This window comes from Spodoptera frugiperda, chromosome 17, assembly GCF_023101765.2.
Source record: "Spodoptera frugiperda isolate SF20-4 chromosome 17, AGI-APGP_CSIRO_Sfru_2.0, whole genome shotgun sequence".
In the NCBI taxonomy this organism is placed as follows: Eukaryota; Metazoa; Arthropoda; class Insecta; order Lepidoptera; family Noctuidae; genus Spodoptera; species Spodoptera frugiperda.
The window spans coordinates 3,617,173-3,630,955 of NC_064228.1; the positions used below are offsets into that span (position 1 = coordinate 3,617,173).

Below are 13,783 nucleotides of genomic sequence, written 5' to 3' on the forward strand. Positions count from 1 at the left end.
TGCATATTTTGAAATGTTATTTCGTTATTTCATAGTTAGTTGTGCAGTGCTGCTATGTTATTTTAAGGTGTGATATTTTTTTACTATATTTTCTGTCTAGCACTATATTAAAATAGGTAGACTTTAAAGAGTAGAGATAGCATCTTCTTTTTGAGGGGGTAAAATCATCCAATGTTTTCTCCCACCTTGGGAGAGTACAGTAGTACCTAAGTAGAGGCGACCTACCCCGTTCCTACTCCTACTTGTCAAGACGGTACCCTGGTAACTTGCTAGGCATTCCGCAGCTCCGGGAAGACATAGCAAAAATGTAGCATTCTTAGCATTGAAGAAAATTTCGGAAATCTAAAATCCTTGATCCCCGACCGATAATTTTGCTTGATAGCAACTGTTCTATGTATTTTTTAATGGTATAAGCCAGTAAACTATCAGACGTATCACCTGATGGTAAACAATCGCCGCCCTCCATGGACACCCGAAATACCAGAGGCGTCACAAGTACGGTGCCTTTACGGTGGGATTAGAAATTTAAGGGTTGTTGGGGAATAGGGGATTGAGAAGATTGGGCCTCAGGTAACCTCACTATTATTTTACCCTACCAGATTGGAAACTCAAATGAATTCAAGAAAAAGTCCTACAAAAGGAGTAACAATGATGACATCCAGAATCCGTTTGCGAAACTCCTAAACAACATTGTAAGAGTTAACGAGGAACGCATTGAAGCCATGAAAAAGATAATACATTTACAGGATTACATACTGACTAAGAACAGACTGAAAAACTATGAAGATTTCTACGATTCTTCGGAAGATGACTACAGTAGGTCATTTAGAGCACGGGGATTGTCTGTGAGTAGTTTAAACTAATTTATTATCAGTAGGTAGATACCCTTACTATGAGTTTGCTTTACGTTATACGAAAATGAAACGAGACCGCATTCGGCATTCTCTCTGTTTGGTTGGTACATTCGAGCCGGCCAATCACAACACCGAACGGCGCTCTCGTTAAACATAAAACAAACTCGTACTAAAGCTAAAATAATGAATAAAAGATGAACCACAGATAAAAAAAACGTAGATAATTCGGTAATCTACCTTGAATTAAATCAACAGCCAGTGACAGTCCGCTGGTATAGTGGTTTATTTTTTATGTCATAGAGTTATAGAGCGGCATACGAGCAGACGGATCACCTGATGGTAAGCTATTAGTGCCCCCATGGACACAACACCAGAGGTTGCTGGAATTTTAAGTGTGGGAGAGCCATGCTTCGGCACGAATGGGCCGGCTCGACCGGAGTGATACCACGGCCTCACAGAAAACCGACGTGAAACAACACTTGCGTTGTGTTTCGTTGTGTGAGTGAGGTTACCGGAGGCTCAATTCCCCCTTCCCAATCTTCCCAATCCCCGATTCCCGAACAACAACCCTTAAATTCCCAAAAAGCCGGCAACGCACTTGTAACGCCTCTGGTGTTTCAAGTGTCTATGAGCGGCGGCGGTTTCTTACCATCAGGTAACACGTCTGTTCGATTACCGGCTTGACTCATATAAAAAAAATTACTACAAGTTGTTTGCCAGCCATTGGGTATTGAGGATTGGTGAATAGGCATTAAGCATTTAGAGATTGCGAACGAGGAGCCTCTCTCACACAGCGAAACTGGGAGTCAGGATTGGATGAAATATAAGCTGTATCTTTATGACTTTGTAGAAATTTATTATCATATTTAATTAAAAAGTTAAAAGAATTTGACAAGACGGCACAACCCTAAAGAGCTTTATATTTAAATGAATTGAGATTATCTATATTTTTTTTAATTTAAATTATTTTGTAAACGCAAAACGAAGACGCTTCATTACCGTCAGTCCCATTAGTGGCAGTTGCGTCATCTCGATTACAGAGGGACTTCTATAAACATAATAATATACCTAAATATATATCAACTTTATTTTATTTTTATTTTACAGACATCTCAACTTCGTGACGACAAAATGAGAGCTATGTGATCTCCTCCAGTAACATTGTACGGCAAAATACAACGCAGGCGTTGTTTCACGCCAGCTTTCCGTGAGGCCGTGGTATCACTCCGGTCGAGCCGGCCCATTCGTGCTGAGCATGCCTTTCACTTGAACTAACTATAAGGCTAGTAAAATAATAGGTAAATCCATAACCAATAGCTAATCAATTAAATCATATTAAGTATCCAATCTGTTTAATTTCAATTCCTTTTTAACCGACTTAAAAAATGGAATATTCAGTTTTTAAAACACGTGTTCGTTTACATCATGGTGCTTCGATTTGTGTGTAACGAAATGGTGGTTCGAATTACATTTAGTACACCTAATTCTACGTAAGTCAGCAGTGATATCTATCAAACAGTGAAATGAAATTCAGAATCTTCACGTAAACTGTACTGACTGACATGACTGCATTGGCGCGGTGACTAGGCTGCCGTGGAACGCATAGCGGGTTTGATTTTCGCACGGAGCAACTCTTTATGTGGTCTACATATTGTGTCTGGGTGTCATGTGTATGTGAACTTGTATGTTTGTAAACGCACCCACGACACAGGAGAAAATCCTAGTGACGGGCAATGTTTTTTAACACGTTAACTGCCACGTAGGTCTCCGGTGACCTACGTTAGTGGAGGATTTGCCTTCAACAGTTTTCTGATGGCAGTTAAAGGCTTAAAAAAACAAAATAAAACAAGCGATAGGGACAATCCACGAGTTGGCCACAAAACGAACTCCACACATAACTAACTACAAATTAACTAAAAGCGTGCAGCCTCAATCAAGTTATTGATTACATTTCTCATTAAAACCACCATTTTATGTTTGTCTCAACAATCTAATCAAATTCTCCACGGTTTTCAATATGTCCAATCGAAAGGCGAAGTTACAAAGAAAATGTTATAGCTGACTGAATATAAAATAGACATTTTGTTTTTTGTTTGTAAGATGGTACCGCGTTTGGCCTGCTATGTAGTGATTGTCACTTTAATCTGGGGTGTAAGTATGTATCATTTTATTGTGTTTTAGTGTTAAATATTTACAAAAAGAAATGTTTTATGGTATAAGCCGGTAAACGCGCCGACGGATCACCTGATGGTAAGCAATCACCGCCGCCCATAGACACCAGAAACACTAGAGGCGTTACAAATGCGTTTTCGGCCTTTTGAGTGTTAGTAATTTAAGTGTTGTTGGGGAATCAGGGATTGGGATGATTGGGAAGGGGGTAACTGGGCCTCCGGTAACCTTACTCACTCAACGCAAGTTGGGTTGTTTCACGTCGGTTTTTTGTGAGACCGTGGTATGGTCGGCACGAATGGACTGGCTCAACCGTAATCCGGTACACACTTGACTCATAAGTTATAATTGTTATGATTTGAGTATACAATGACCTCAAACGTCGATGTTTTCAGATACTAAAATATAATCGAATGATTCCAGATATCTATGGTGCCCCAAGTCCATCAGGCGACAGCGGAGCGCGGACGGCAAATCCAAGACCTGTTCCAGAATAATCTGACGAGGAATGAGTTCTCTAACCTCCTACAATCCTTAATCAAACTGAACGAAGAAAGGGTCAGTGTCCTGAAGAAAATATCCAAATTAGAGGACCTAGGCATGCTAAACGAAGTCCTCAGATCTGGAGACCAAAAGACAGGCGAAAATGCAGACCTCAAAAATTTGTACTTAGTAATTTTATCTAAAGTAAGTTTACTGTAGTTGTTTTTCCTAGTAGATATTGGTTTGGCCAGTAGCCGTGAGTTTGCTTAGTAGCTTAGTTTTATTAGATCTATATACAATACATACATACATGCATAACCTCACGCCGATCTCCCACCGGAGTAGGCAGAGCTGACTCTGAGACAATGGAACACCAATTGCTACGATTCTTACACATCTCTTTCGCTTCATCAACCGTCATCAGTCTTTTTATACATTAAGGTACGCACCGCAAGCAACGGATTTTAGTTTGTCTTGTATAGAAACTCATACAACTGCGTCCACTGATCCGCATCGTACGGACCGCATCATCAGCAATGCCTACATGCGATGCGTACTGATGACGTCATACGGAATGCGTACGATGCGGGCCTGTGGATGCTTACCTTTAATGTTAGATCTATCTTTATTGTAATGGTTTTCTTGTCTTTAGCACCGAAGAGGGAGTAGCAGACAGCGAGGGATGCCAGAGTATTGAATTTACTTAGAATGTAATCTATTGAATCATTAAAGATAACTCTATTAACTTAGTTTTCTTACCCTCTCGTCTCTCCTTTAATCCTTTCTTCATTAGCTGGCGTACCTTCAGCTTTGTAATTTGTATTTAAAGGCTAATTTTAAGTCGTGGAGTCAAGAAATAGATCAATAAACATGTAGGAAGTAATCTTTCATTAGTGGTTCATATATTAACAAGGTGGTTATAAAATCAGTGTATGTAAATAAAACATAGGTACGTTTTTAAATTTCATTATATTTGTACAATTCTCTAGAATTCTGGAAAGTTCAGTTGCTCTGGTAGAAGCAGGTCCTTCTACATTTTAATGTAGCTTATATTTTCCAGAACCAATCAAACCCTACCCGAAGAATTATGGGGGAAAAAGTCGTAGAACTAATTTCATCACCCGTGGCTGTTAATAAATTGCAAAAACGTTCAATTATTTCAACCCTAGACCCAGTTTCAAATCCGAATGATGGGTCACCCAACATAGAGCCACAAAAAGGGATAAATATCGCAGAAGAAAAGGCGAAACTGAATCTTAGAACTAAAAACAGATTTGAAATAGACGATGGAAGTCACTCATTCGCAACCTCAGAACCTTCCCATAAATTACAAGTTGAATTGATCGATACTAAACGATTAATTTCATCTGAGGAGGAAACAGATGAAATCGATCAATTGACACCAAAGCCACCTAAAGGGAGTAAAAAGGGAAAGAAGAAAGATAAAAAAGTACCAAAACAAGATCGGTTTGAAATTATCACAAACGCAGACGATTATCAAGACGAAACAAGCATGGATTCTTTTGAAGCTAAAGATAAATCTAAAGAATATACAGACATAGACTTAACTGCTGAAAATGAGCGAAACATTAAAGTATCGAAAATAAAAGACGCAGCTTCTAAAAAGAAAGATGATAAACAAAAAACGCCAGAAAAAAATCTTGATAGTGTTAAAAGATTAAATTACGTTGGTGAGAAAGAGGAATCTGAAAGTGATGAAGGATTGACAAACAATAAATCGGTCTCAATCGAAACTTATGGCGAAGAAAAAGTAGAGAAAGAAAAAACCAGTAGAGACTATCCAGAACAAGCAACTCAACATCAAACAAAGAATAAGAAAAACAAAAGAAATAAATTTAATAAAAGCAAAGAAAATACTAGTGAAAAGCCACATTACAGTAATCAAAATCCACCACCATCTAGAGAAATTTCAGACGAATATAGTCATAAAAAACCTAAAATTACAGAAGAAGATTCAAGTGAAAAAGAACATCGTGATGTAAATATAAAAAAAGGGATGTCGTTTGAAGTTGAGCAGCCTTATAAACGCCCAAAACCAATTAAAGCGCATCCCGTCGAGCACGGGCATAAAATACATGACGAAGATATGAAATCCAAAGAAAATGATAAACCAAGTAAAGTATCAAAAGGTAATTCAGGTCATTACAGTGATGATGATCACAGAATAAGTCACGAAGATAAGTCTAATGAAAAAGACTATAAAAAAGAGCGCAAAGATACAACTAAACACTCGAATGAAAATTCTAACCATCGAATAAAGTTTAACTCGAAGGAACACAAGTCTAATGAAGAAGATAAGGTTAGTAAACGTTTGGAATATCCCAAAGAAGACGAATACATATCTAATGACAATTACCATAAATCCATTCAAAAATATAGCAATAAACAGCCTCAAAAGACGTCAGATAATTTCAGTGATGGTGACCATAGAATAAGTCACGAAGAAAAGTCTTATGAAAAAGAATATAAAAGAGAACACAAAGATAAATATTCCAATGAAAAATCTGACCATCGAATAATGTTTAACTCGAAGGAACATAAGTCTCGTGAAGAAGATAAAGTTACTAGACATTTAGAGTATCCCAAAGAAGAAGAATACAAATCTGATATTAATTCACATAAATCCATAGAAAAATATACCAATAAACAATCTAAAACGACTTCAGATCACTACAGTGACGATGACCGTCGAATGAGCGATAAGTCTTCGGAACATGACTTGGACAGTAAACATCTTAAAACAAGTTCAAACCACAATAATGACGACCATAGAATCAGTCTTGATGATTTCTCAAAGTTCCAAATCAATAACCATGAGACCAGTGTGAAACATTTCAATGAAAACGACCATCGAATTAATTTAGAAGACAATAAGTCATACGATAAAGAACCAACTAACAAACATAAAAGCAGTTTAAAGTACTCAAATGAAATGAATAAGTCCTATGAAAAAGAAAAAGATAATAAACCCAAACATGCTTTAAGAGATTCCAATGAAATCGGTCATAAGGTTGCTTCAGATGAAAATAATTCCAATAAGAAATTTATGGGTAGCAAGACCTCTAAAGAACCTGCCATGACTCTGAAATACAGTAAATATTTAAGTGTCAATAAACCGAAAAATATTCTGAGAAATATTCGATCCAGGGAAGATAACGGTTACAAATCACACAGAGATGATATACGACATTCTGAGGAAAACGAGCCCAAAATAAATTACAATAACAATCAAGAAAAGAAAAATGATTACAACAAAGAAATACTAAGAAATACTAAAACAAACAATGATGACGCAAGAGAACTGGAACCCCATGGAAGTTCATATTCACAACCCAGAAAAGATACGCCTTTATCTAGAGAGGACCGTGAGAGCAAATCCCCTTCACCAGGTCCAAATTTCTCCCATGAAACACCTCACAAATATCCATTAGATAAAACAAACAAAGATCTCCCATACAAGAGTGATCACAAACAGCCAGAAGATTTCAGTGGTCATGCAGACGACGAGAAAATGTTTAAACCTAAACAACCGACATTTGAAGATGATCACAGAGACAAACAATCTGAAACGGTAAAGGACTATGGAGGTGAAGATTATAGAAGTACTGAAGACTATAAGGGAAACCCTAATTCTCGAGTGGTTATGAAAGAGAAACCAGAAGAACCACAGAAACATTTTAAGCACCCTACAGCAGAAGGCGACGAAGATGAAAAACCTGGAGCAAAAGATCCAGAATCAAGAAAGAATTTCCAAAAATGTTTCAATAAAAAAGCCTTAAAACTATGCACGAAATCATGCATCAGCGCTTACAAAAATGTCTGCCGAAAAATGAAATGTACGTCAAGATCGAAAAAGGCGCTGAAAAAGGAATGCAAGCGAAGTTGTAAAAAGATGTTTTCAACTAAATCAAGTAAATATAGCGATAATAGCGGTAGCTGGTAACTGTTTTGTATTTAAAGTAGACGAACACAAAAAATACATAAATAATGTTTAACTAAACCTATCTTAGAACACCTACGAGTTTATCAATGAGTAAATATCTAAAAATGAGACTAAACAATAATGAGTCCAGGAGAACGAATTCGTAATATTGCTAATTTACTACTAGTCCTACAAGGGCTCCTAATCCCAACACCAAATTTAAAGTTGATATATTATCTTGTATCATTTATAGTAGTTCTAATAATGTCCTATACTCTTAGTACGAGTTGCTTTCCGTTTAAACTAATCGAAACGAGAGCGCATTCAGCGTTCTGATTGGCCGGCTTGAATAAACCAACAAATCAGAGCGCCGAACGCGGTTTCGTTTGTGAAAAAATCTACTTTTGGACATAAATCAAAAGTAGAAATGTAAAAAATAATATAATATCAAAATCTGTATAATTTGAAGTGATTTTTAATATAGAAAACAACAATTATTACATTTCTAATATTTTATCGTATAATTTTTTTGAAAAGGTATTTATTTTTTAAAGAATTAGTCTTTTGAACTATCAAAACCATACAAAATCGATTTTTCAAAACACACGCATGCAAATATGTTAATCGCAAAACAAAGACGGATCTTCAATAAGATTGTTTCTACAAAATTTAAAATTTTCCGTGAAAACCATTATTAAAAATATTACCGAACCAAACTTATTGACTTATTTAATTAATTTATTTGAAACTGGCCTCTGCCAACGGATTCGTCCGCGTTCCCGTGGAATAAAAAGTATCCTATCACCAAAATCAGTTCATACCCTGCCATATCTGCTCCGTTCACTAGTTTCAGCGTGATTGACGGACAAACATTCAAACAAACAAACTTTCAAAACAATATTAGTGTTTTTAAATAGCAGAACGCTTATTTTAGTGAAGTTCCAACAATCAGTCAAGTTAAAATGTTCGTAACTAAACATCGTAAAGCCAATGACTTGTATAAAATTCAATTTAAATTTAAATTGTTTTCCACCATTATGTTTCTCCGTTCGTCATCTTTGAGATGATTCTGCTAGCGGCGATACTAACTTTATTGCTTGTTGTAAGTAAAGAACATTAAATATTTTGTTTTTAAAGTTTCACAGTAATTATTATATAGGTATATCTTTTCAAAATATGGATCTTAATTGTACCTGCACCCGGAGTTGCGGACTATCTAGCAGGGTACCGGGGCTCCGGCTCGAAGGGCAGGTGTAGGAACGGGGTGGATTTTAGTCAGTAAGAGTCTGACACTCCCTCTCCCCTCGCCCAAGGCGGGAGAAATCATTGGATGATTTTCTCCACTTAAATAAAGTATACCTATCAGCTTGCTGAGCTTGGTAACATTATTAAACTTATAACACTGATGTTTTTAACTACTTGACTTTGTTTTTTTTTTTAATTTCCAGGGTGCTTTAGATGCCTTAAATATATTTAAGACTTACCAAGCTATTCCTGATGAAAACGATGATCTCGCTGACAACAGAAACAGTGAATCGATAGCAGACTCCTATGAGCTACTGGGCTTAATCATTTTAGATGTAAGATCTTTTTTATTATCAATACTATAAGGTATAAATTAGAAAGATGTGTGAAGACAGTCACTGATTCAGAAATGTCATTAACTCATCGTTCGTCATTAACCAACGTCTTGGAATACATCCATAGCAACCATCCATAGCACACATCCATAGCACACATCCATAGCACACATCCATAGCACACATCCATAGCACGCATCCATAGCACACATCCATAGCACACATCCATAGCACACATCCATAGCATACATCCATAACATACATCCATAGCACGCATCTTTCCATATAAAAAACATATCTTAGTTGAACTCGTTTCCACCAATGCTAAGCTATACCAATGAATATGATTGTTGGAACCCAAACGCATCCACAGCAACGTAACATAGCACAACTCTGGCGGAAAAGATGGAGAAAAATATAAAAATAAATTATTTTAATAATCGATACAAAATCTCTTCTAAACTCGACAGCAGGCATTAAAAGTTATCAATCTAATTCTGTGACTTTATTCTTTAATGAGTAGCACTAAATTTAGTTCCTTACATTATTCATCTCTCGTGTATGTTTCGGGATTGTCCGATTGTGTTCAGAATTTGACAAACACTAAGTCCTCAAAAAAGCCACCCAAGAAAATTGTGATGAACTTGTGAACGACAGCAATGAATAAAACAATGGAAATAAAAACGGCTATGATATAAAAGTCTTGTACTTTGAAAACAATGATGGCAATCTGTTAATAGGAGAAATAATCTTTAAAGACGTCAAGAGAAGGGATATCTCAGGGGAAGATGCAAGCTAGAAGAAAAACAATGTCGACTCACAGAAATTAAAATAGTAGAAGACTTACAATGACTACAATTTATTCTTGTTTTAATGTCAATTTGATTCGAACCTTATCGGGTGTTAAACTTAAGAAACTATTCAGGCAATCCCAAAACAAACAAGTGAGTAAAATTATCATGTGTAATGCTTAGAGACATATTACTGAAACATAAATGTATAATAATATAAATTCTATATTTTCAGTACAATCCAATAAGTAGGAGAGACAATTTGGCCGTTCAAACCAACTTGACAAAAGCCAAATATGACGCGAACGAAGATAATGGCAATGGAATAGAGCCGCGATCTCAAAATAAACAAAAGAAGAAACGAAATATTAACAGCAATGATAATCCCAAACACAAACATGAAGAAAAATCGTCATTGAAAATACTGGGCTACAAAAAACAAAGGATAGTAGAACAGAAATTAATCGAACTAATTAAACAAAAACTAAAACCCATCAATAGTGACACAAAAAGGAAAATTGAAATGTTCAATGAAGCTCAAAATCGAAAGAAGGAAAATTTAGAAGATCATTCATTTTCAAATAGGTATAAAGTTAAAAAAAATAATGAACTAACCAATAACGAAGCGATACATCTCAACGACTATAAGAAGAGAGAGAGTGAATCTTCAAAAGAGAGTATAGTAGAGAAAACCTTTAAAAAAAACCAAAGACATTATAATGATGAAGATGAAGATGACGACCCTCTAAGAAAACAAAAGAAAAATAAGCACAAATACTTCGATGTAGACACAGAAATGAAAGAAAGTTCAGAAGAACGAGAGAGACAAGTAGAGAAAAAAGTAAAAAAAATAAAGAAAGTTGAAGTATCAGGTGAAGTGGAAACTCCATTTAAACCGAAGCGTTTAGATGTTAAAGGAAAAGATTATCATCATAGCAATGAATTCGATAGAAATGTTAAACTTAAAAAAAAGAAGGCCCAGTCTAAAGATGGAACAGAAGAGGAGGACAGGAAAGGTAAAAAGGGGTTTAAAAATAAAGACGAGTGCATTAATGAAACGGAGTCGAACATTGACAAATGTGTAAGGGCTTGCCAAAGAACCCATGAAGATGTGTGTGATCTCTTGAAGTGCTCACAAAGATCAGTGAAGGCGCTACGTAATGAATGTACTGTTAGCTGCAAAAAAGTATTCCCCATTTTATGTGCGTAGTTACAGAAATACATATCATTGTAGTTTTAGTAAGTAAATAAAATTTTACCTACAATCTGCTTATTATTTGCCTGTTTCTTTAAAACCGATTTTCGAATCGTCTATAATCTTGAGAGAAAAAGCTGTGAAGTAGTAGAAATTCGCAAAAAAGGTTACTGTTTTTATTGTAATTAGCTTACCTATTGATGATTAGTATTTGATTATAATTTCATTTAATGATTACAAAAATCTGACCACATAAATGCGTCACATTTGTGTTGTAGACAAGACCAATAAACCTCAATGCAAATAACTCTAGATTATTTCGCTTCACTATATGTATTATAGCAATCCCTTCTTTAGTAAAGAAGTCCTATAGTCCAGCAGTGAACGCTCATGGACGACTAATGATTTTCACATATCCAGCAAAAAAAATAAAAAGTAATTGAACAAAATATAAATTTACAGCATAATCCTCTAACGCGAAGAAACATAGACATGCCGGAGACCGGCAATATGACATATGATGGTGATGACGAATTAGATCTAGAAGGCGATGAAGCAGAATTACGTGCTCGTAACGGCAACAGAAAGAAGAAACATCGGGATATAGACTTGTCAGAAAAACAAGGACCACAGGCGAGCAAGGCTTTAAGAATTCGGGAAGGAGATACTGATGGCCCTAAAATATTAAGAAGTGAATGCATATCAGCTACTAAAAAGAAATGGATAAATGTGTTAGAGCCTGCAACAGGGCCCATGAAGACGTCTGTGATAAGTTGAGCTGCTCCGTCCGATCTCAAAAGGCTCTCCGCAAAGAATGTGGTTTTAATTGTAAAAAGGTTTTCGATCTTAAAGTTTGTTATTAAACGTTTACTCCTTGTTGTTGTATTCTTCTGATTTCATTTGAAAATAAAAGTACAAGTAGAACAAGACGTACCATCGAAGGACACCATTTGGTAGATCAGAGAGCTAAGCTCTCTGATCGTGATCTGACAAACTCGTATACTAAGGTATACGAGTTTGTTTTACGTTTAACGAGATCAAAACGAGACCGCGTTTGGCGCTCTGATTGGTTGATTCATTCGCACCGGCCAATCAGAGCGCTGAACACGCTCTCGTTTCGTTTTCGTTCAACGTAAAGTAAACTCGTACTAATGGTACAGTCAACTAAGCGATACTTCATATAGACCTTCATATAAATTAAGGGACTAGGTATTTCTAACTTTAGCTTAAATCCATCTTTTTATGGAATAAAAATTCTGAGGTGACTACCTACATCATTCTGTGGTGGATGGGTTGCAACGACTCACTCGAGTCTCATTGCTATATATCCAAATAAGAGAAGTCCTTATCATAAAAGAAGTAAAATTTAATACCTAACTACGTAAATAATTCACCAAGTATCTATAAATTTCAAAAACCTAGTTCAATGTGTATCAAACAAGATTTACATTCTTCTTGACGGAAAGCAAATAGTGTTAGCAGTAGATCATAAAATAATGACAAAAATAGAATAGTTTTATTTACAAACAGTTCACCATGACCAGCAATTCAGCACAAACAAAGCGATACAGGATATTATTTACACGTTAAAACAATAAAAAACAAATTGGAACATAAAACAAGAGAAATAAAGTTGTTACTACAATTTCCTCTCGCCACACATGGATCATGAAAGTCGTCGTTATTGCAATCCTGAATATTTTGGTAAGTTACTTTTATAGACATTTATAAATTGAATAGAGCCGTATTACGAGTATCCCTTAGGCATACTAAGTTCAAATGCTTAGGCCAGTAATATAGGAGCGCTGCTCAAATGTCCATAAAACGACACGGACACGGCGCAAAAAAATGTGGTTTCTATGAGACCCTTGAATAGGACGCTCTCTAGGATTTTTATAGTATAAGCTAGTAAATGAGCAGACGGATCACTTGATGGTAAGCAATCGCCACCGCCCATGGACTCCTGAAACACCAGAGGTGTTACATGTGCGTTGCTGGCCTTTTGGGGATTAGGAATTTAAGCGAAACCCCTCGAACGGACACCAGAAGGTAAGAAAAACATCAATTCAATTCACAAAAAATCTTCTTTCTTTATTACCTTAAACCTTAGTGAATTTTAATCAAACCACAACATCATCAAAGAACTTCCATTAACCTTCCAGATAGCTATAGAAGCGAAGCACAAGTCTTCAAGTTCTGATGTCTCCAGTGGGGACAGTAAGCAGGACCTGACTGCAGAAGGCAGCTCCGTCGCAGGCTCAGACTACCACGATGATGACCAAGACATGCAGCATATACACAAACGCGGTACGAAAGTATCAAGAGTACATTTCGAATCAAGAAGGTGGCACAGAAGTTGTGTAAGAAAAGCAAGTAAAATGTGCACCAAAGCATGCGAAAGGGCTTACAAAACTGTATGTAAAAGACGTAAGTGCTCAAAAAGGTCGAAAAGGACACTGAAAAAAGAATGCAAGAAGAGTTGTTCTAAGAATTTTGAATCTGATAGAAATAGACCTTCGTATGAGGAGTAGGATGTATAGATACACGTTTGTTTGTTAATTATTATGTTGTATAATAGGTGGTGAATAAATTTAATTAATATTTGATTGTGTCTCGTGATTGTTTCCCAAAGTTTAAAGTCCCAGTAAGAACTGCTATGTGGCATACTGATTTATTGATATTCTTCTGTAAAGGTATGATCCTGAGGCTTTGAAGAATATTTTTAGGGGTTGAATAGTCTAGGTATCAGATAGCAGTAGCAGTAGATT

At 36.1% G+C, this 13,783-nt stretch overlaps 3 protein-coding genes across 4 annotated transcripts; all 3 read left to right on the forward strand.

The window, feature by feature from the left end:
• Nucleotides 1–2,797: 2,797 nt before the first annotated feature.
• On the forward strand, nt 2,798–7,679 carry LOC118276568 (peptidyl-prolyl cis-trans isomerase G-like). Of its 2 annotated transcripts, none has more exons than XM_050699764.1 (3): nt 2,798–3,009; nt 3,447–3,710; nt 4,567–7,679. In XM_050699764.1, the coding sequence occupies exons 2-3, from the start codon at nt 3,453–3,455 to the stop codon at nt 7,468–7,470; spliced, it is 3,162 nt and encodes a 1,053-aa protein (XP_050555721.1). In that variant the 5' UTR covers nt 2,798–3,009; nt 3,447–3,452; the 3' UTR covers nt 7,471–7,679. The 2 variants fall into 2 exon arrangements, with proteins under 2 accessions (XP_050555721.1, XP_035450804.2); XM_035594911.2 differs by having other exon boundaries at nt 2,808–3,005; nt 4,567–7,677.
• Nucleotides 7,680–8,375: 696 nt separating this feature from the next.
• On the forward strand, nt 8,376–11,085 carry LOC126911636 (DNA ligase 1-like). Its single transcript, XM_050699794.1, has 3 exons — nt 8,376–8,551; nt 8,898–9,029; nt 10,056–11,085. The coding sequence occupies exons 1-3, from the start codon at nt 8,513–8,515 to the stop codon at nt 11,028–11,030; spliced, it is 1,146 nt and encodes a 381-aa protein (XP_050555751.1). The 5' UTR covers nt 8,376–8,512; the 3' UTR covers nt 11,031–11,085.
• Nucleotides 11,086–12,554: 1,469 nt separating this feature from the next.
• LOC118276894 (uncharacterized) lies at nt 12,555–13,621 on the forward strand. The gene is made up of 2 exons (XM_035595499.2): nt 12,555–12,719; nt 13,178–13,621. The coding sequence occupies exons 1-2, from the start codon at nt 12,684–12,686 to the stop codon at nt 13,544–13,546; spliced, it is 405 nt and encodes a 134-aa protein (XP_035451392.2). The 5' UTR covers nt 12,555–12,683; the 3' UTR covers nt 13,547–13,621.
• The last annotated feature ends 162 nt before the right edge of the window (nt 13,622–13,783 follow it).

Bases quoted from the DNA above. Each gene is read 5' to 3' on its own strand.
- LOC118276568 (XM_035594911.2), top strand. From the start codon at position 2,955: ATGGTACCGCGTTTGGCCTGCTATGTAGTGATTGTCACTTTAATCTGG. The intron at 3,006-3,446 runs GTAAGTATGTAT...GAATGATTCCAG, and splicing joins TTGTCACTTTAATCTGGGGT to ATATCTATGGTGCCCCAAGT. The intron at 3,711-4,566 runs GTAAGTTTACTG...TATATTTTCCAG, and splicing joins ACTTAGTAATTTTATCTAAA to AACCAATCAAACCCTACCCG.
- LOC126911636 (XM_050699794.1), top strand. From the start codon at position 8,513: ATGATTCTGCTAGCGGCGATACTAACTTTATTGCTTGTT. The intron at 8,552-8,897 runs GTAAGTAAAGAA...TTTAATTTCCAG, and splicing joins TACTAACTTTATTGCTTGTT to GGTGCTTTAGATGCCTTAAA. The intron at 9,030-10,055 runs GTAAGATCTTTT...CTATATTTTCAG, and splicing joins TGGGCTTAATCATTTTAGAT to TACAATCCAATAAGTAGGAG.
- LOC118276894 (XM_035595499.2), top strand. From the start codon at position 12,684: ATGAAAGTCGTCGTTATTGCAATCCTGAATATTTTG. The intron at 12,720-13,177 runs GTAAGTTACTTT...TTAACCTTCCAG, and splicing joins TTGCAATCCTGAATATTTTG to ATAGCTATAGAAGCGAAGCA.